This window comes from Dreissena polymorpha, chromosome 6 (assembly GCF_020536995.1).
Source record: "Dreissena polymorpha isolate Duluth1 chromosome 6, UMN_Dpol_1.0, whole genome shotgun sequence".
In the NCBI taxonomy this organism is placed as follows: domain Eukaryota; kingdom Metazoa; phylum Mollusca; class Bivalvia; order Myida; family Dreissenidae; genus Dreissena; species Dreissena polymorpha.
The window spans coordinates 15,871-38,831 of record NC_068360.1 but is presented as its reverse complement, the minus strand read 5'-3'; the positions used below and the strand labels follow the sequence as shown (position 1 = coordinate 38,831).

The 22,961-nt window shown below is 36.8% G+C and overlaps 1 protein-coding gene across 7 annotated transcripts; it reads left to right on the top strand.

Annotated features, from left to right (window-relative positions):
- The first annotated feature begins 3,071 nt into the window (after positions 1 to 3,071).
- Positions 3,072 to 21,194, top strand: LOC127834443 (uncharacterized). Of its 7 annotated transcripts, XR_008027943.1 has the most exons (9): positions 3,072 to 3,173; positions 3,699 to 3,824; positions 5,481 to 5,606; positions 6,795 to 6,920; positions 15,879 to 16,004; positions 16,956 to 17,081; positions 18,040 to 18,165; positions 19,847 to 19,942; positions 20,545 to 20,588. XR_008027943.1 is itself a non-coding variant. In XM_052360283.1 (8 exons), the coding sequence occupies exons 1-8, from the start codon at positions 3,092 to 3,094 to the stop codon at positions 20,712 to 20,714; spliced, it is 978 nt and encodes a 325-aa protein (XP_052216243.1). In that variant the 5' UTR covers positions 3,072 to 3,091; the 3' UTR covers positions 20,715 to 21,194. The 7 variants fall into 7 exon arrangements, 6 of the variants coding, with proteins under 6 accessions (XP_052216243.1, XP_052216246.1, XP_052216248.1 ...); XM_052360283.1 differs by lacking the exon at positions 18,040 to 18,165 and having other exon boundaries at positions 20,545 to 21,194; XM_052360286.1 differs by lacking the exons at positions 5,481 to 5,606; positions 6,795 to 6,920; positions 18,040 to 18,165 and adding an exon at positions 14,560 to 14,685 and having other exon boundaries at positions 20,545 to 21,194.
- Positions 21,195 to 22,961: the final 1,767 nt, after the last annotated feature.

Here is a 22,961-nt window from a genome sequence, read left to right as displayed (position 1 = left end):
GTTTATGTACTGCATGCTTTAAAAATCAAAGCGCTGAAGGCACTGAAGATGTTTGCTATTGCATAATTTAACACGCAATTCATTTTTGAAAATCAATCGCAAGTTTGAAATGAACACACGCCATTCAACTTTATAAAGTGTGTGTCATAGCGCACGGGTCGAGTTTTGTGTGCACTTTTTATCATCCTTATTATTTCATAGAAATAACTAAGACAAAATAAAAACAACATGCTTTTTGGAAGTTCTGACAGCATAGAAAGTATGATGAAAATGGTAATGATAACTTAATATAAAGAAAATTTGCAGTCACCATATTAAAGGAATATTTTTTTCTTATATCAAATGACTATCTCACCAAGAATATAAATTCATAATGAAAGTTCCGTGTACAAAACTTTTGATTTTTGACACCATATACAAATTCAAAATATACAACAATCTTCGTATCTTGTATATGGAGGAATAAAAGTATATAAACATTGCTGTTTATGCTTTACTTATTACCCGAGCAGTTCACACTGTGTCAACAACGCTAACATAAACATAGGTATAGAGCACTCATGCGCTTTTAGGCGTAGCTGTTTCAGTTTTCATCTTAGTGACTTTTACATAACGCCAACAGACACGCATGAATATTTTCGAATATTTAATAAGCTGATTCGAGTTACAACCTCTGAATTTTTGCTACATCACTGCGTATGTGCTCAATTCAAAGGATGTAGCACTGTTCAGTGTAAGGAATTCCGGACTACTCTCTGTATGCTCAAACGACACAAATTGTGGCCCTGTTACAATTACGCGTTACAATCCATCTCGCAGAATTTCACTTTCGCCTCCAAGATGAGAAAACAATCATTAGCGAAATAGTATAGTGTCACGATAAGAGAAAATCGTTTATCATATCACAATGTTTGCCGTACTTGGTCAGCACGTCTGGAAATCATTCCTTAATGTGTGGATAGGCTGCCATTATAAACAAGTTTGCTATTTTCAATTCAATTTTGTATCAAAAAGCATTGTTCTTAAATGTGGCATTTTCAATTCGCAATGAGATTTGTAATGACCCTCGTCATGTGAAAATGGGTCTTATTCCATATGCGCCCATCATATAAATAGCCCACTCAGCTATCACTCCTTCTGGTAAGGAGAAACATAACATATTGAGTGATTTTAAAGCGAACAGCATCGCCTATGGCCTGACTGCGCAAAAGCACATGATGGGTTTAACAAACGCTTGCCGAAACGCATAAGACCCATTTTCGCATGACGGCGCTATTGACGTGTGATTTAAATGTGTCGAAAGAAAACTGCGTTTAAATCAAATATAAACATACGATATATTTCGATAGTGAAGAAAGATACTCATAACAAGGCATATGAGGACACATATGAAGTGCTCTCCCGTAGTATTTTTTTTATTTTACTCACACTAATGTGTGGTTTGACAATGCTAACACACATTTCATGCGGTGAATATGCAGCTTACAAGTGAAAAACACAACACAATAGTTAAACTTTTGTTTAATTGTATTTAATTATTTAGAAAAGTAAATTGCTAACTTTATTTCAAAGTCAGCGTATACGCCGACTACATTTTTAAAAGACATTTATTGTTATAAATATATTTAATATAATATATTAGGTTGTTTTCGGTTTTAGCGATTAAAAAGCATTTTCGAGGTTGCCTATAGTATGCCTGTAGTAATTCATGAACTCATATCCAACTGTTTATGTATTGAGAACTGTGAATATAAACAAGCTTAACCTTCTACTAACCTTCTGCTATTGCATTTGTATTATTATTATAAATTGTTTGTTATATTCGGGTTTAGCAATTATGAAACTTTTTGTGTCTATCGTATCGCTGAAGTTATTGTTGACCTATAGATAATATGGGTCTTTGATATAAATAAGCGTCAACTTTTTCCCGAATCTCTCATTTTACAACCTGTACTACGTCATTGAGTTGTATGCGAGAGCGTAACCTATTGCGTTGTTATAACCCGTAAACTTTCCTTTGTTTATCGACAGACGCATCTATTAATAGCCTCATATATCATGAATGCCAAAACAACCGTGAAAAAGAACCACGTGACCAAATAGGACGCAAAACGCAAATACCATGCGACTACGACTTTTATTATGTAAGAAAGCTCCGCAATTCCTTTGAAGTCGTAGCCTTGTGATTGCTATTACTTAAATAATTGACCTCTAACTGAAGTAAGCAAAGGAAACGCAGCACCTAATTGACCCATTCCTTCTATGTGCGAAGGCAGATTGAATTTTACTAATGTATGGTTTGCCTATTATAACACACATTATAATGCGGTAAATATGCGACTAACAAGTAAAAAACACTATAATTAAACTTGTGTTTTGAATTAAGTTATTTAGAAAACAAAATTCCAAACCTTATTTCAAAACAGCAAGACTACATTTTTTAGAGAATATTATTGTTATATTTAAATGATTTTTTTAACAGTTTCAGCGATAATGAAACATTTTTTTATGTTGTCTATCGTATCCCTGTAATAATTGTTGAACTCGTGGTCAACGTATTATTAATTGAGACCTGTGAATATAAACAAGCGTAACCTTATACTACTGCGTTATTCTCACACGGACTCCCCTTAGTTTATCGCCAGCCTCAGATTTATGAATGAGCTGAGCGAAAATACTACGTCACGCACACGCAGCAGAAAGTGGACTATTTTAATCATTCATAAACAATCTCCTCCGCGACACGTACAATACGATCATTGTTTATTGATTCTTTTCTATAAAACACCGTTCGAAAATATTGAATGTAACACGATATTAACATATTGTTGCTATTTGTGAATACACATAATTGGAGAACACAAACCTCTTGCATAAATTATACAACTCTTTCTTGCGCGGATACGCAACCGGGTATTGGGTTAATCATACCTAGTCGTATCGACCTGAATTTCACACTAAGCACTTTAGACGGGCGCTAAAGCGCCCATATAAAAACTGTTTTAAGAGCAAAACCTAATTTATGTCAGAAAAAATACATTAACAAGGGAAGTTTCTTTTTTTGCAGATAAAGAATGAACTGATTCTAAAAATGAGCCATCCAGTATTGGTGAAAACGTCTCCTTCAAGCATTCCTGGTTCCAAAATCAGCATCAAAGGCCAAAGCGTCAGAGGTGAGTCTGATTATTATAATAAATGAGATCATAGGCCATGATAATTTGGCCTGATGAGCTGGCTTTTCAGACCTTTAAGACATTTCTGGTCATTACTTCCTCCATGTCATTAATTCATATTTGTTTGTTTTTTACAATAGACTATGGATACCTCTGTCTGTATGCGTTCAGTTGAGTACATAGCATTCTACTGTTTGTGTGTGTGCCTGGTACCTCACAGCCTTTCAAAATTTCCACATGTCAATTCTTATACATCGCATATACATTACAGCAGTGTGTTTGTTAACCAGGGTCTCTTGCTGCTGTAGGTTTGAGTCCCACTGAATACAGAAAATTATGTAAAAATCTAGGGGTGTCTGCTTACTTAAGATGGTAGTAATATAGCACTACCTGTATTCCCAGAAACAGAGGTAACGTAAATAGAGTGTTGGTTAATCAATGAAATGCAGTGCAAGAGGTAAAAAAAAGGAAAGGAAAATACAAATACTTTGTCACTGTTGACAGTGAGTGCTTTATTTCATACAGATAATGATGATGATGACGAAGAAGCTGGCATTGAACCTTCCAGTTCTAACTGCAGAAATGGACTCAGCTACAAGCACATCTTGTTTCAAAAACAGACAAGAAAGGGCAAGCTTAAGGATAAGGCTGGTATGATAATAAATGACCAGCTCTCTTTTGGTTGTTGTGGATATTTATTTGTGATCCCTTAACAATGTACTTAAATAATTACATTTTGGTGATTACCTTTTTCTGTCTGTACTAAGTTTCTAGTGTGTGTGTGTCTCGTACCTCACAATGTCTTTACAGTTAATGCTACATTGAACCTTTGGAATGCATCAATGTACTTTTTTACCACAACTAAATGCTGTGGGTTTGAACCCTTCTGAGTGTGTTCAAGCAGTTGTTGGCCTCTGAAGAGACTGTAAGTAAGGATATGACCTATGAATTATCATTTTGTGAATTGCTTGATAAAAAAAAGAAAACTGTTTCGATGAGTAAAACCCAATTAATGAAAGATAAAATATTTTATTCATAACAACCACCAAAAGCTAAAGCGTCAGAGGTGGGTCTTGTTATTATAATACATGTGCTCATAGACCTTGATAATATGGCCTTATGAGCTGACTTGGCAGACCATCAAGACATTTTTGGTCATTAATAACCTGTCGTTGTTTCATTTTTATGCCCCCCTACGAAGAAGAGGGGGTATATTGCTTTGCACATGTCGGTCGGCCTGTCGATCGGTCCGTCCACCAGGTGGTTTCCGGATGATAACTCAAAAACGCTTGGGGCTAGGATCATGAAACTTCATAGGTACATTGATCATGACTTGCAGATGACCCCTATTGATTTTAAGGTCACTAGGTCAAAGGTCAAGGTCACGGTGACCCGAAATAGTAAAATGGTTTCCGGATGATAAGTCAAGAACGCATACGCCTAGGATCATGAAACTTCATGGGTAGATTGATCATGACTCGCAGATAACCCCTATTGATTTTGAGGTCACTAGGTCAAAGGTCAAGGTCACAGTGACCCGAAATAGTAAAATGGTTTCCGGATGATAACTCAAGAACGCATACGCCTAGGATCATGAAACTTATTTGGTAGATTGATCATGACTCGCAGATGACCCCTATTGATTTTGAGGTCACAAGGTTGAAGGTCAAGGTCACGGTGACCCGAAATAGTAAAATGATTTTCGGATGATAACTCAAGAACGCTTTTGCCTAGGATCATGACACTTCATAGGTACATTGATCGTGACTCGCAGATGACCACTATTGATTTTCAGATCACTAGGTCAAAGGTCAAGGTCACAGTGACAAAAATCGTATTCACACAATGGCTGCCACTACAACGGACAGCCCGTATGGGGGGCATGCATGTTTTACAAACAGCCCTTGTTTTCCTTTACAATAGACTATTGATACCTCTGTTTGTATGTGTTCAGTGGAGTAAATAGCATTTTACTGTGTGTGTGTACCTTGTACCTCACAGTGTTTTAACATTTCCAATTATCAATCCTTATACCTTGCATATACCTGAGAGCATTACGTTTCTTAACCAGGGTGTCTGGCTGCTGTGGGTTCAATTCCCACTGAATACAAGAAATCATGTAAAAATGTAGGGTATATGCTTACTGAGATGGTAGTGATACAGCACTTCTGGTATTCCCAGAAACAGCGGTAATGTCAATAGCTTGTCTGTATATCAGTGGAATGCAATGCAAGAGGTAAAGACAAGATAAAGTGCCAAAATTGAATGCTTGTCAAAAGTGACGGGAGAATGCTTTATTTAATACAGGTAATGAAGGTGATGGTGACGAAGAAGCTTGCTCTGAACCTTTAAGTTCTAACGCACTGTTAGAAAAAAGGACACATCTTCACGCACATCTGGTTACAAGTACAGAGAAGAAAGGGCATGTAAGGGGTAAGGCTTTTATTGTATCAAATGATCAGCTCTCATTGGATTGTTGTGGAGATTTGTTTGTCACCACTACCAACTTACATAAAGTGTACATTTTGGTTAATACCTCTTTATGTATGTTCTGTGTTTCTAGTGCATGTGTGTGTGTGCCTTGTACCTCACAATGTCTGTTCAGTAAATTGTATATTACATCTTTGAACTGCACTTTGACAGCAATAACGAAATGCTGTGGGTTTGAACCCTTCTGAGTGTGTTTAACCAGTTGTTGGCCTCTGAAGAGATGGTTAGTTAGGATATATATTATGAATGATAATTTTGTGAACTGCTTGATTAAAAAAATGAAAACTGTTTCGATGTGCAAAACCCAATTAATGAAAGATAAAATGCATTATTCATAACAACCACCAAAGGCGTGTCGGAGATGGGTCTGATTATTATTATACGTGTGCTCATAAACCTTGATAATTTGGCCTTATGAGCTGACTTGGTCTTCAAGACATTTTAGCTCTGCTGTTTTCGAAGAAAACCCGAGGTATTGTCATAGCCAGCTCGTCCGCATCGAGTTAAAACCTTAACTCTAAAATCAAAGTGCTCAACCTTCAACTTTGAAATTTCATATGTAACTCCACATGAATGAGTTCTACACGCCACACCCCATTTTGGGTCACTAGATCAAAGGTCAAGGTCACTGTGACGTCAAAACAAAAATTAAAACCGAGCCGAGCATTGGCACCCGCTATGTGATGCTCTTGTTGGTCATAATAACCACCATGTTGTTGTTTCATATTTTTATTTCCTTTACAAAGGACTATGGATACCTATGTCTGTATGTGTTCAGTTGAGTAAATAGCATTATACTGTGTGTGTGTGCCTTGTACCCTCACAGCGTTTTACATTTTCAGATATCAATCCTTATACCTAGCATATACCTTAGAGCATTGTGTTCGTTAATCAAGGTGTCTGACTGCTGTGGGTTTGATTCCCACTGAATACAGTAAATCATGTAAAAATGTAGAACATATGTTTACTTAAGATGGTAGTGATATAGCACTTCTGGTATTCCCAGAAACAGCGGTAATTCAATAGCGTGTCTGTATATCAGTGGAATGCAATGCATGAGGTAAAGACAACATAAAATGTCAAAATTAAATGCTTGTTACAAGTGACGGGAGAATGCTTTATTTAATACAGGTAATGAAGGTGGTGGTGACGAAGAAGCTTGCTCTGAACCTGTAAGTTCCAACGCACTGTTAGAAAAGGACACATCTTCACGCACATCTGGTGTCAAGTACAGAGAAGAAAGGGCGAGCGTAAGGGGTAAGGCTGGTTTTGTATTAAATGATCAGCTCTCATTGAATTGTTGTGGAGATTTGGTTTGTCACCACTACCAACTTACTTAAAGTTGACATTTTGGTGGATAACTCTATATGTATGTACTGGGTTTCTAGTGTGTTTGTTTGTTTATGCCTTGTACCGTCACAATGTATGTTCAGTAAATTGTATATTACCACCTTTCGACTGCACACGTTTTGACAACAATAACTAAATGCTGTGGGTTTGAACCCTTCTGAGTGTGTTCAACCAGTTGTTGGCTTCTGAAGAGATGGTACATGTAACTTCGGGAGTGACCTATGAATGATAATTTGTGAACTCCTTGATTAAAAAAAAGAAAACTGTTTCGAATGAGCAAAACCACCAATAAATTAAAGATAATATACATTATTCATAACAACTGCACATTTTAAGTGATGAAAGGTCAGGTCATCCTTCAAGGTCAAAGCTCAAATATATGGCTTCAAAGCGGCGCAGAAGGGGGCATTGTGTTTCTGGCCAACACATCTCTTGTTGATTCATATACTTGTTACCTTTACAATAGACTATGGATACCTCTGTCTGTATGTGATCAGTTGAGTCCATAGAATTATACTGTGTGTGTGTGTTGTGTGTGTTTCTAGTACCATCACAGCGTTTCAAAATGTCCAGATATCAATCCTTTCAGTTAAAGATTTCAATACCTCTATCTGTATGTAATGTGCTTCTAGTGTGTGTTTGTGTGCCTTGTACCTCACAATTTCTTAACAGTAAATGTGTCTGGTACCTCACAGCGTTTAATATTTCTGAATATCATTCCACATACATCGCATATACATGTACATTACAGCAGTGTGTTTGTTAACAAGGGGTTCTTTCTGCTTTGGGTTTGAGTCCCACTGAATACAGAAAATCATGTAAATGTAGGGTATATGCTTACTTAAGATGGTAGTGATAAAGCACTACCAGTATTCCCAGAAACAGAGGTAATGTAAATGGTGTGTATGTATATCTGTGAAATGAAGTGCAAGAGCTAAAGCACATTAAAAGCCAAATACAAATAATTTGTCACAGTTGACAGAGAGTGCTTTATTTCATACAGATAATGATGATGATGATGATGATGATGATGATGAGTTCGAAGAAGCTGGCTTTGAACCTTCCAGTTCTAAAAATGCCGAAAGGACTCATCTACAGGCACATCTTGTTTCAAGAACAGACTAGAAAGTGCAAGTTTAAGGGATACGGCTGGTTTTATAATAAATGATCAGCTCTTTTGCGGGTTTTGTGGAGATTTGTTTGTGATTCCTTATCAGCTTACTTAAAAAATTACATTTTGGTGAATACCTCTATCTGTATTTAGTGTGTTTCTAGTGTGTGTGTGCCTCGTACCTCACAATGTGTGAACAGTTAATGTTATATTACACCTTTGGATTGCATTACTGAACTTTTTGATTACAATGATTAAATGCTGTGCGTTTTTATCCTTATTATGTAGTACAACCGGTTGGTGGTCTCTGAAAAGGTAGTTACTTCAGTTATGACTTATGAACAATAATTTTGTGAACTGCTTAAAAAAACATGTTTATCTGTTTGGAGGTGCAAATCCAATTGATTCAATATACAATACATTGACATGAGATGTTTCTTTTCTGGAAGATGTTGACGGGCATTATTCTAGAAAAGAGCCATCATTCCAGTATGCTGAAAACATCCCCTCAAGCTCTCCTGGTCCTAAAAATGAGCACCAAAGGCCAAAGTGTCAGAGGTGGGTCTGATTATAATATTAAATAAGGTCAAAGATCACGACAATTTGGCCTGATGAGCTGGCTTTGCAAACATTCAAGACTTTTCTGGTCATTATTTGCTCCATGTTTGTAAGTCATATATTTGTTTCCTTTACGATAGACTATGGATACCTCTGTATGTATGTGTTCAGTTGAGTACATAGCACTCTACTGTGTGTGTGTGTGTGTGTTTCTAGTACCTCACAGCGTTTCAAAATTTCCAGATATCAATCCTTTCAGTTAAAGATTTCAATACCTCTATCCGTATGTAATGTGCTTCTAGTGTGTGTTTGTGTGCCTTGTACCTCACAATGTCTTAACAGTAAATGTTATATTACAACTTTGAATTGCATTACTGCTTTTTTGGACCACAATAAGTAAATGCGGTGGGTATGAACCCAACTTAAGCCTTAAAACCAGTCTTGGCCTCTGACGTTGTTAATTCAGTTATTACTTATTTATGATAATTTTTATTAACTGCATGCTTTAAAAAAACGTTTGCAGGAGCAAAACCCAATTAATTACAGAAAAAATACATTAACAAGGGATGTTTCTTTTTTTGCAGATAATGATTGAACTGATTCTAAAAATGAGCCATCCAGTATTGGTGAAATCGTCTCCTTCAAGCATTCCTGGTTTCAAAATCAGCATCAAGGCCAAAGAGTCAGAGGTGAGTCTGATTATTATAATAAATGAGATCAAAGATCACGATAATTTGGCCTGATGAGCTGGCTTTTCAGACCTTTAAGACATTTCGGGTCATTATTTCCTCCATGTCTTTGATTTATATTTGTGTTTTTTTTTACAATAGACTATGGATACCTCTGTCTGTATGTGTTCAGTTGAGTACATAGCATTCTACTGCGTGTGTGTGTGTGTGTGGCCTGGTACCTCACAGCGTTTCAAAATTTCCATATGTCAATTCTTATACATTGCATATACATTACAGCAGTGTGTTTGTTAACCAGGGTCTCTGGCTGCTGTGGGTTTGAGTCCCACTGAATACAGAAAATAATGTAAAAATCTAGGGGTGTCTGCTTACTTGAGATGGTAGTGATAATCACTACCGGTATTCCCAGAAACAGAGGTTTTGTAAATACATGTAAGATGTTTTGTTTATCAGTGAAATGCAGTGCAAGAGGTAAAAACTTAATGATAGGCAAATACAAATACTTTGTCACAGTTGACAATGAGTGCTTTATTTCATACAGATAATGATGATGATGATGATGACGAAGAAGCTGGCTTTGAACCATCGAGTTCTGACGGTGCGGAAATGGACTTGGCTACAGGCACATCTTGTTTCAAGAACAGACAAGAAAGGGCAAGCTTAAAGGGTAAGGCTGGTATTATAATAAATGACCAGCTCTCTTTTGGTTGTTGTGCAGATTTGTTTGTGATCCCTTACCAACTTACTTAAAGAATTACATTTGTTTAATACCTCTATCTGTATGTACTATGTTTCTAGTGTTTATGTGACTCGAACCTCACAATGTCTGTACCGTAAATGTTATATTAAACCTTGGATTGTATTAATGCACTTTTTTACCACAATAACTAAATCCTGTGGGTTTCAACCCTTATTAGGCTGTACAACCAGTTGGTGGCCTCTGAAAAGGTTGGTTAGTTCAGTTATGACTTATGAATGATATTTTTATGAATTGCTTGTTTAAAAAAAATGTAAAAAACAGTTTGGAGGTGCAAAATCCAATTGATTCAAGATAAAATTCATTTACATGGGATGTTTCTTTTCTGGCAGTTGACGATGGGAGTGTTTCTAGAAATGAGCCATCCAGTTGTGCTGAAACAACTCCTCTTCAAGCTCTCCTGGTTCCAAAATGAGCACCAATAGCCAAAGTACAGAGGTGGGTCTGAATATAATATTTAATGAGGTCAAAGATCACGATAATTTGGCCTGATGAGCTGGCTTTGCAGACCTTCAAGACATTTCTGGTCATTATTTCCTCCATGTCTTTGATTCATATTTGTGTTACCTTACAATAGACTATGGATACCTCTGTCTGTATGCATTCAGTTGAGTAAATAGTATTCTACTGCGTGTGTGTGTTGCTGGTACCTCACAGCGTTTCAAAATTTCCAGATATCAATCCTTTCAGTTAAAGATTTCAGTGAATACCTCTATCCGTATGTAATGTGCTTCTAATGTGTGTTTGTGTGCCTTGTACCTCACAATGTCTTTACAGTAAATGTTATATTACACCTTTTGATTGCATTACTGCATTTTTGGACCACAATAAGTGAATGCGGTGGGTATGAACCCAACTTAAGCCTTAAAACCAGTATTGGCCTCTGAGGAGGTTGTTAATTCAGTTATACTTATTTATGATAATGTTTATGTACTGCATGCTTTAAAAAAAACTGTTTTCAGGAGCAAAACCTAATTTATGTCAGAAAAAATACATTAACAAGGGAAGTTTCTTTTTTTGCAGATAAAGAATGAACTGATTCTAAAAATGAGCCATCCAGTATTGGTGAAAACGTCTCCTTCAAGCATTCCTGGTTCCAAAATCAGCATCAAAGGCCAAAGCGTCAGAGGTGAGTCTGATTATTATAATAAATGAGATCATAGGCCATGATAATTTGGCCTGATGAGCTGGCTTTTCAGACCTTTAAGACATTTCTGGTCATTACTTCCTCCATGTCATTAATTCATATTTGTTTGTTTTTTACAATAGACTATGGATACCTCTGTCTGTATGCGTTCAGTTGAGTACATAGCATTCTACTGTTTGTGTGTGTGCCTGGTACCTCACAGCCTTTCAAAATTTCCACATGTCAATTCTTATACATTGCATATACATTACAGCAGTGTGTTTGTTAACCAGGGTCTCTTGCTGCTGTAGGTTTGAGTCCCACTGAATACAGAAAGTTATGTAAAATCTAGGGGTGTCTGCTTACTTAAGATGGTAGTAATATAGCACTACCTGTATTCCCAGAAACAGAGGTAACGTAAATAGAGTGTTGGTTAATCAATGAAATGCAGTGCAAGAGGTAAAAAAAAGGAAAGGAAACTACAAATACTTTGTCACTGTTGACAGTGAGTGCTTTATTTCATACAGATAATGATGATGATGACGAAGAAGCTGGCATTGAACCTTCCAGTTCTAACTGCAGAAATGGACTCAGCTACAAGCACATCTTGTTTCAAAAAACAGACAAGAAAGGGCAAGCTTAAGGATAAGGCTGGTATGATAATAAAATGACCAGCTCTCTTTTGGTTGTTGTGGATATTTATTTGTGATCCCTTAACAATAGGGCTGCAACAATATACCGGTAATATCGGTATATATCGCAATACGCAATCCGCATATTGTATTGCGATATGATTTTCATCATACCGGTACGAACATTTTACAAAAATTCATTCACATTTCGTCCAGAAAAGCCATCCGAAATAATGATAAAAAGGTAAACAAAACAAAGCAGTGTAAATTATTTTTTACGTAAAAAATAGCATTCTAAAAAGTGTATTATACGGAGTAGCGTTGTTACATGGGAGCATTCATTCGATGCTTTTGAACAGATTATCGTTGAATTAATTGCGCACAGCTGTAAATGTTTCGTTTGATTCTGATTTGAGCATTATTGTAATCCGAATTTCGAAAACACGCTTCCAATGTGAATGCTAACGCGACAATAAAAAATTATAGCATCAAATAAAAAGTGCTTTATCCTTTGTCTCAATAAAAAACCGCGCGAAAATTATACAGACATGTAGAACGTCGCATGGAAGTAAGGTTGTATTTTGTGTTGTATAAAAACGGGAACATCACGTCAGCTGAATTACGCGTGTTCAGTGGGAAAAACGCCCCGGTTGGACGTTATTTCATCACATCTTTAAATAGTAACGATTGCAAAAATGTATTTGATACTTAGGAAAATTTGCGAATGTTTGTGTTTCTTATTATTCTTGAGCACATTTATAGTAAATATTTACCAGAATTTGCTTTAAAATTGGAATTTATGGGATTATCGGGTAATTGGCAAGTTATAATTTTGGTACAAGTTAGCAATATATTGCGATATATTGCAATACGGGTTTTTGAACTGACAATATATTGCGATACGGTTTTTGGCGTATTGTTGCAGCACTACTTAACAATGTACTTAAATAATTACATTTTGGTGATTACCTTTTTCTGTCTGTACTATGTTTCTAGTGTGTGTGTGTCTCGTACCTCACAATGTCTTTACAGTTAATGCTACATTGAACCTTTGGAATGCATCAATGTACTTTTTTACCACAACTAAATGCTGTGGGTTTGAACCCTTCTGAGTGTGTTCAAGCAGTTGTTGGCCTCTGAAGAGACTGTAAGTAAGGATATGACCTATGAATTATCATTTTGTGAATTGCTTGATAAAAAAAAGAAAACTGTTTCGATGAGTAAAACCCAATTAATGAAAGATAAAATATTTTATTCATAACAACCACCAAAAGCAAAAGCGTCAAAGGTGGGTCTTGTTATTATAATACATGTGCTCATAGACCTTGATAATATGGCCTTATGAGCTGACTTGGCAGACCATCAAGACATTTTTGGTCATTAATAACCTGTCGTTGTTTCATTTTTATGCCCCCCTACGAAGAAGAGGGGGTATATTGCTTTGCACATGTCGGTCGGCCTGTCGATCGGTCCGTTCACCAGGTGGTTTCCGGATGATAACTCAAAAACGCTTGGGGCTAGGATCATGAAACTTCATAGGTACATTGATCATGACTTGCAGATGACCCCTATTGATTTTAAGGTCACTAGGTCAAAGGTCAAGGTCACGGTGACCCGAAATAGTAAAATGGTTTCCGGATGATAAGTCAAGAACGCATACGCCTAGGATCATGAAACTTCATGGGTAGATTGATCATGACTCGCAGATGACCCCTATTGATTTTGAGGTCACTAGGTCAAAGGTCAAGCTCACGGTGACCCGAAATAGTAAAATGGTTTCCGGATGATAACTCAAGAACGCATACGCCTAGGATCATGAAACTTATTTGGTAGATTGATCATGACTTGCAGATGACCCCTATTGATTTTGAGGTCACTAGGTCAAAGGTCAAGGTCACGGTGACCCGAAATAGTAAAATGGTTTTTGGATGATAACTCAAGAACGCATATGCCTAGGATCATGAAACTTCATAGGTAGATTGATCATGACTCGCAGATGACCCCTATTGATTTGAGGTCACAAGGTTGAAGGTCAAGGTCACGGTGACCCGAAATAGTAAAATGATTTTCGGATGATAACTCAAGAACGCTTTTGCCTAGGATCATGACACTTCATAGGTACATTGATCGTGACTCGCAGATGACCACTATTGATTTTCAGGTCACTAGGTCAAAGGTCAAGGTCACAGTGACAAAAATCGTATTCACACAATGGCTGCCACTACAACGGACAGCCTGTATGGGGGGCATGCATGTTTTACAAACAGCCCTTGTTTTTCTTTACAATAGACTATTGATACCTCTGTTTGTATGTGTTCAGTGGAGTAAATAGCATTTTACTGTGTGTGTGTACCTTGTACCTCACAGTGTTTTAACATTTCCAATTATCAATCCTTATACCTTGCATATACCTGAGAGCATTACGTTTCTTAACCAGGGTGTCTGGCTGCTGTGGGTTCAATTCCCACTGAATACAAGAAATCATGTAAAAATGTAGGGTATATGCTTACTGAGATGGTAGTGATACAGCACTTCTGGTATGCCCAGAAACAGCGGTAATGTCAATAGCTTGTCTGTATATCAGTGGAATGCAATGCAAGAGGTAAAGACAAGATAAAGTGCCAAAATTGAATGCTTGTCAAAAGTGACGGGAGAATGCTTTATTTAATACAGGTAATGAAGGTTATGGTGACGAAGAAGCTTGCTCCGAACCTTTAAGTTCTAACGCACTGTTAGAAAAAAGGACACATCTTCACGCACATCTGGTTACAAGTACAGAGAAGAAAGGGCATGTAAGGGGTAAGGCTTTTATTGTATTAAATGATCAGCTCTCATTGGATTGTTGTGGAGATTTGTTTGTCACCACTACCAACTTACATAAAGTGTACATTTTGGTTAATACCTCTTTATGTATGTTCTGTGTTTCTAGTGCATGTGTGTGTGTGCCTTGTACCTCACAATGTCTGTTCAGTAAATTGTATATTACATCTTTGAACTGCACTTTGACAGCAATAACGAAATGCTGTGGGTTTTAACCCTTCTGAGTGTGTTTAACCAGTTGTTGGCCTCTGAAGAGATGGTTAGTTAGGATATATATTATGAATGATAATTTTGTGAACTGCTTGTTTAAAAAAATGAAAACTGTTTTGATGTGCAAAACCCAATTAATGAAAGATAAAATGCATTATTCATAACAACCACCAAAGGCGTGTCGGAGATGGGTCTGATTATTATTATACGTGTGCTCATAAACCTTGATAATTTGGCCTTATGAGCTGACTTGGTCTTCAAGACATTTTTAGCTCTGCTGTTTTTGAAGAAAACCCGAGGTATTGTCATAGCCAGCTCGTCCGCATCGAGTTAAAACCTTAACATTTGCTCTAAAATCAAAGTGCTCAACCTTCAACTTTGAAATTTCATATGTAACTCAACATGAATGAGTTCTACACGCCACACCCATTTTGGGTCACTAGATCAAAGGTCAAGGTCACTGTGACGTCAAAACAAAAATTAAAACCGAGCCGAGCATTGGCACCCGCTATGTGATGCTCTTGTTGGTCATAATAACCACCATGTTGTTGTTTCATATTTTTATTTCCTTTACAAAGGACTATGGATACCTATGTCTGTATGTGTTCAGTTGAGTAAATAGCATTATACTGTGTGTGTGTGCCTTGTACCTCACAGCGTTTTAACATTTTCAGATATCAATCCTTATTCCTAGCATATACCTTAGAGCATTGTGTTCGTTAATCAAGGTGTCTGACTGCTGTGGGTTTGATTCCCACTGAATACAGTAAATCATGTAAAAATGTAGAACATATGTTTACTTAAGATGGTAGTGATATAGCACTTCTGGTATTCCCAGAAACAGCGGTAATTCAATAGCGTGTCTGTATATCAGTGGAATGCAATGCATGAGGTAAAGACAACATAAATGTCAAAATTAAATGCTTGTTACAAGTGACGGGAGAATGCTTTATTTAATACAGGTAATGAAGGTGGTGGTGACGAAGAAGCTTGCTCTGAACCTGTAAGTTCCAACGCACTGTTAGAAAAGGACACATCTTCACGCACATCTGGTGTCAAGTACAGAGAAGAAAGGGCGAGCGTAAGGGGTAAGGCTGGTTTTGTATTAAATGATCAGCTCTCATTGAATTGTTGTGGAGATTTGTTTGTCACCACTACCAACTTACTTAAAGTTGACATTTTGGTGGATAACTATATGTATGTACTGGGTTTCTAGTGTGTTTGTTTGTTTATGCCTTGTACCTCACAATGTATGTTCAGTAAATTGTATATTACACCTTTCGACTGCACGTTTTGACAACAATAACTAAATGCTGTGGGTTTGAACCCTTCTGAGTGTGTTCAACCAGTTGTTGGCTTCTGAAGAGATGGTACATGTAACTTCGGGAGTGACCTATGAATGATAATTTTGTGAACTCCTTGATTAAAAAAAAGAAAACTGTTTCGATGAGCAAAACCCAATAAATGAAAGATAATATACATTATTCATAACAACCACCAAAGGCTAAAGCGTCTGAGGTGGGTCTGATTATTATAATACGTGTGCTCATGGACCTTGATAATTTGGCCTTAACGCTGGGTTTTGCAGACCTTCAAGACATTTTTGGTCATTAGTTCCTCCATATCGTTGATTCATATTTTTTTATCTTTACAATAGACTATGGATACCTCTGTATGTGTTCAGTTGAGTAAATAGCATTCTACTGTGTGTGTGTGTGCCTTGTACCTCACAGCGTTTTAACATTTCCAGATATCAATCCTTATACCTTGCATATACCTTAAAGCATTGTGTTTGTTAACCAAGGTGTCTGGCTGCTGTGGGTTCGATTCCCACTGAAAAGAGTAAATCATGTAAAAGTGTAGGGTATATGCTTACTGAGATGGTAGTGATACAGCACTTCTGATATTCCCAGAAACAGTGGTTATGTCAAGAGCTTGTCTGTATATCAATGAAATGTAATGCAAGAGCTAAAAACAACATAAAATACCAAAATTAAATGGGTGTCACAAGTGACGGGAGAATGCTTTATTTAATACAGGTAATGAAGGTGGTGGTGACGAAGAAGCTTGCTCTGAACCTTTAAGTTCCAATGCACTGTTAGAAAAGGACACATCTTCACGCACATCTGGTTACAAGTACAGAGAAGAAAGGGCGAGCGTAAGGGGTAAGGCTGGTATTGTATTAAATGATAAGCTCTCATTGGATTGTTGTGGAGATTTGTTTGTCACCACTACCAACTTACTTTAAGTGTACATTTTGGTGGATACCTCTATATGTGTGTACTGGGTTTCTAGTGTGTTTTTTTGTTTATGCCTTGTACCTCACAATGTCTGTTCAGTAAATTCTATATTACACCTTTCGATAGCACGTTTTGACAACAATAACTAAATGCTGTGGGTTTGAACCCTTCTGAGTGTGTTCAACCAGTTGTTGGCTTCTGAAGAGATGGTACATGTAAGTTAGGGAGTGACCTATGAATGACTAATGTTGTGAACTGCTTGATTAAAAAAAAGAAAACTGTTTCGATGAGCAAAACGCAATAAATGAAAGATAATATACATTATTCATAACAACCACCAAAGGCTAAAGCGTCTGAGGTGGGTCTGATTATTATAATACGTGTGCTCATGGACCTTGATAATTTGGCCTTAAGCGCTAGGTTTGCAGAACTTCAAGACATTTTTGGTCATTAGTACCTCCATATCGTTGATTCATATTTTTTTATCTTTACAATAGGCTATGGATACCTCTGTCTGTATGTGTTCAGTTGAGTAAATAGCATTCTACTGTGTTTGTGTGTGCCTTGTACCTCACAGCGTTTTAACATTTCCAGATATCAATCCTTATACCTTGCATATACCTTAAAGCATTGTGTTTGTTAACCAAGGTGTCTGGCTGCTGTGGGTTCGATTCCCACTGAAAAGAGTAAATCATGTAAAAATGTAGGGTATATGCTTACTGAGATGGTAGTGATACAGCACTTCTGATATTTCCAGAAACAGTGGTTATGTCAATAGCTTGTCTTTATATCAATGTATTGCAATGCAAGAGGTAAAGACAACATAAAATGCCAAAATTAAATGGGTGTCACAAGTGACGGGAGAATGCTTTATTTAATACAGGTAATGAAGGTGGTGGTGACGAAGAAGCTTGATCTGAACCTTTAAGTTCCAATGCACTGTTAGAAAAGGACAAATCTTCACGCACATCTGGTTACAATTACAGAGAAGAAAGGGCGAGCGTAAGGGGTAAGGCTGGTATTGTATTAAATGATCAGCTCTCATTGGATTGTTGTGGAGATTTGTCACCACTACCAACTTACATAAAGAGTGCATTTGGGTGGATACCTCTTTATTAATGTACTGTGTTTCTAGTGCGTGTGTGTGTGCCTCGTACCTCACAATGTCTGTTCAGTAAATTGTATATTACACTTTTCGACTGCACGTTTTGACAACAATAACTAAAAAAGAGGCCCATGAGGGCCTGAATCGCTCTACTGCTTTAAACACTGTCACTGTGACCTTGACCTTTGACCTAGCAACCTGAAAATCAATAGGGGTCATCAGCAAGTCATAATCAATGTACCTATGAAGTTTCATGATCCTAGGCCTAAGCATTCTTGAGTTAACATCTGGAAACCATTTTACTATTTCGAGTCACTGTGACCTTGACCTTTGACCCAGTGACCTGAAAATCAATAGGGTTCGAGTCCTCATTAATATAAAGACACTGAGCAAGTTTGAAAAGAATGGGATGAAAACTGTGGACGTTATCGGATAAACAAAATTTTACTATTTCAAGTCACTGTGACCTTGACCTTTGACCCAGTGACTTGAAAATCAATAGGGTTTGAGTCCTCATTAACATAAAGACACTGAGCAAGTTTAAAAAGAATCGGATGAAAACTGTGGACTTTATCGGATGAACAAGTTTTTACTGTTTCGAGTCACTGTTACCTTGACCTTTGACCCAGTGACCTGAAAATCAATAGGGTTCGAGTCCTTATTAATATAAAGACACTGAGTAAGTTTCAAAAGAATCCGATAAAAACTGTGGACCTTTTTGGATAAACAAGTTTTTACTATTTCGAGTCACTGTGACCTTGACCTTTTACCCAGTGACCTGAAAATCAATAAGGTTTGAGTCCTCATTAATATAAAGACACTGAGTAAGTTTGAAAATAATCGCATGAAAACTGGACTTTATCGGATAAACAAGACAACGTCTAACACACACAGACACCATGCCATCCCATAAGCTCTTCTGCCTTTGGCAGTAGAGCTAAAAAATCAAAATGCTTCTACCTACAACTTTGAAACTTCATATGTAGCTGCACATTGATGAGTTCCACACTCCACGCCCATTTTTTGGTCACTAGATCAAATGTCAAGGTCACTGTGACCTCAATTTTTTTTTTAACTGCACCCGCAGCCGAGCATTGGCGTCCGGTATGCGGTGCTCTTGTCTCAGGACCTTTAGTTAGACCCAAAGGTGAAGGTAAGGGTTGGCGATCTTAATTTCCTATGATATAACTTGGTCATTGTTTCAACATAATGGCCAATTTGGGAAGCATCCATTAGCACTACTGATATCCTTGTTGTCCCCTACAAGTGAAACCGGAGGGGACTTATGGTTTACGCTCCGTGTGTCAGTCTGTCTGTCCGTCACACTTTACTGGATCCTGCGATAACTTTAAAAGTTCTTCATATTTTTCATGAAACTTGAAACATGGATAGAATGCAATATGGAGAGTATGCACGTCATTTCATTTGGTTCCTAGGTCAAGAATTCTGGTTGCTATGGCAACAAATTTATAAAAAAAAAATCACTGACAATGGTGGAGTTTCACCGGTAGGGGACAATATTGCTTGGCAATCTCTTGTTATAAGATAGTGTAGGAAGATTATTTTTTAAATGAACCTCTTTCAGACCCTGAATCTTCTGACACAGACCATGATGTGCCAGTAAGACAACCACATGCAAAACCTGGGCCGTCCACAACTGTAACCATGTCGGGTCATCCCAGTAAGTAGGCTTTGTTTCAACAACAAAACGGTATTCCTGAAAGTCACAGTATAATGTTTTTGTTTAAAAATTCGTAATGAATGTACAATTAACACAGTAATTGAAATAAGCTCACTCTACTTTGACACAATTTAACTTTGCCAAGAAGCTTCATAGGTGTTCCTAGCTTATCTTTAAATCGTTACTTCAATCTTGCTCATAACTCAAAATCTGTAAGACATATCAAAATGAAACTTAATAAATGGATACATCTTAATGTGTGGACATTTATTACTAAGTAACTATTACTCAAAGTATCCGGTTATATTAAGCATAATTATTTTTTAGATGTCTTCAAGAGAATTGAGAAAATGTTCAAGTGATATCACTTCAGATCTTTTGTTTCAATAGAAAGTCACATTCTGAATAGTATATTGTGCAACTTTTCATTTGATTAATTACAAGCAGCATTTCAAATAAAAAGATCACCTTAAAATCATGGTTCATCTTCTGGAACAGTTTTGAGATGAACTTTTTTATAACTTATTATATTTCTGAGATGCTTGTTGGTGGTCATCATGGAACAGAAGAGGCAATTGAATATGATTTTATTACTTTTTCAGAGAGGCTTCAGAAACTCGGTGAAGACCAGAGTCATCTTTTGAAGACGCTGTTCAAAACGAATATTGTGTTGAGGAAGGAGCTTAAGCGTGAAGACTGTGAAAGAGTAATGCAAAAGTATGAAATTCTACACGGATTGTCATGGAAAAAAATTAAAAAACACGATTCATAACTGGATTACTGCTGAAAAGTGAAAACAAAAATGATTTTATAGCTTTTTAGCCCACCTGCGCACAATGTTCTCATGGTGAGCTTATGTGATCGCTTTTTGCCCGTTGTCCATCTTGCGGCATCAACATTTGCCTTGTTAATATTCTAGAGGTCACATTAATTGTCCGATCTTCATGAAATTTTATTTGACGATTTGTCCCAATGATATCTTGGAAAAGATTACAAATGGTTTCGGTTGGTTGAAAAACAATAATTTACACGCCATATACTCCATACTTAAATCAATATTGTTATATGCAAAGCAGCAATGCTTAAAAGAAATAATACAAAATTGGGAGGGGGCATTACTCGTATGAAAACAAGATGGTGGTATTTGTTATAAACACGTGTAAAACAGTTGGATTTTTCTGGCCAAAGACAACTATTCATACGACCAACTTCTTAATTTTTGCATAGCTCGTCATATTGATTTCCATTCAGATTTACTTCAGAAAAAATCTATTTCATATCTCTGATGCCAGAGCTATACATATGTTTATAAGAAGAGTAAATCTGAGATCCGTTTTCATTTATGATATTTGAAATGGCATGTTTAGACGAAGATTCTCTACAATTTTCTACATAAATATATATATATATTTTTTGTAAAAATGGTTTCGGTTGGTTGAAAAACAGTAATTTACACGCCATATACTCCATACTTAAATCAATATTGTTATATGCAAAGCAGCAATGCTTAAAAGAAATAATACAAAATTGGGAGGGGGCATTACTCGTATGAAAACAAGATGGTGGTATTTGTTATAAACACGTGTAAAACAGTTGGATTTTTTCTGGCTGAAGATAACTATTCATACGACCAAATTCTTAATTTTTGCAAAGCTCGTCAAATTGATTTCCATTGTAGAATTTACTTTAGTTCGGAGTTGCGAACCGAATTGACCATGTTTTTGTTAGCAAGTAACACTGTACAACAAGGTCTATTTTTTCTCCACTCTCAATAAACATGTTTTACTTACTCTGCAATAGTTTATGAGTTACTAAATTCCTTTGAAACATTGGACCATTTTCTTTATTAACAGATCATACTTGCACAATTGTTGTTATGTTTTCTTTATGGTTAAGGCATTGTGACATGTATATTAATTTGATTTTTATGCCCCCCGATAGAGGGCATATAGTGATCGGACCGTCCGTCTGTCTGTCTGTCTTTCCGTCACACTTTGCGTTTAGGTTTCGCATTTAGGTTTAAAAAAATGCTCATAACTTCTATGTCCCTTCAGATAGCAACTTGATATTTGGCATGCATGTGTATCTCGTGGAGCTGCACATTTTGAGTGGTAAAAGGTCAAGGTCATCCTTCAATGTCAATGGTCAAATATATCACTTCAAAGCGGCGCAGAAGGGGCATTGTGTTTACGACAAACACATCTCTTGTTTCAGATGATATTGTCTGAACTTGACATTAGTTCTATGTGTGATGATTAAAGCATTGTGTCATGTATGAAGATATTTTGCTTAAATGTTTTCATGTTGCTGGTATTCACTCTTCTATATACTTTGTGTCAGAAGAAATTAAGTCTTTGATTTTTATAATATACAATTGTAATTAGATTTTTTCCTGATGATATTCTGAACTTGACATTTGTTCTAGGTGGGAGGGTTAAGGCATTGTTTCATGTATGAATATATTTTGCTTAAACGTTTTCATGTTGTGGTATTGACTCTTCTATATAATTTGTGTCTGAAGAAAGTAAGTGCTTGATTTTCATAATATACATCTATAATTTGATTTTTTATACGCCCGTTTTTCAAAACGGGACGTATTATAGTTTCACCCTTGGCGGGCGGGTGGACGCCGCCGGTGGGTGGACGGGCGGTTTCCACAGCAGTTTCTGCTCTCTATTTCAAATAGTTTTCATCTGATCTTCACCAAACTTGGTCAGAAGTTGTATCTAGACAATATCTAGGTTAAGTTTGAATATGGGTCATGTCGAGTCAAAAACTAGGTCGCGGGGTCACTTACGTGCATTTCAGGATTAAGTATGGTTTCCGCTCTCTAACTGAAGAAGTTTTCATCCGATCTTCACCAAATTTGGTCAGAAAGTGTATCTAGACAATATTTAGGTCAAGTTCGAATATGGTTTATGCTGGGTCAAATACTAGGTCACGGGATAACCAAGTGCATTTCAAGGATTTAGCATGGTGTCCGCTCTCTTAATTGAAGTAGTTTTTTTTGTGTACATGA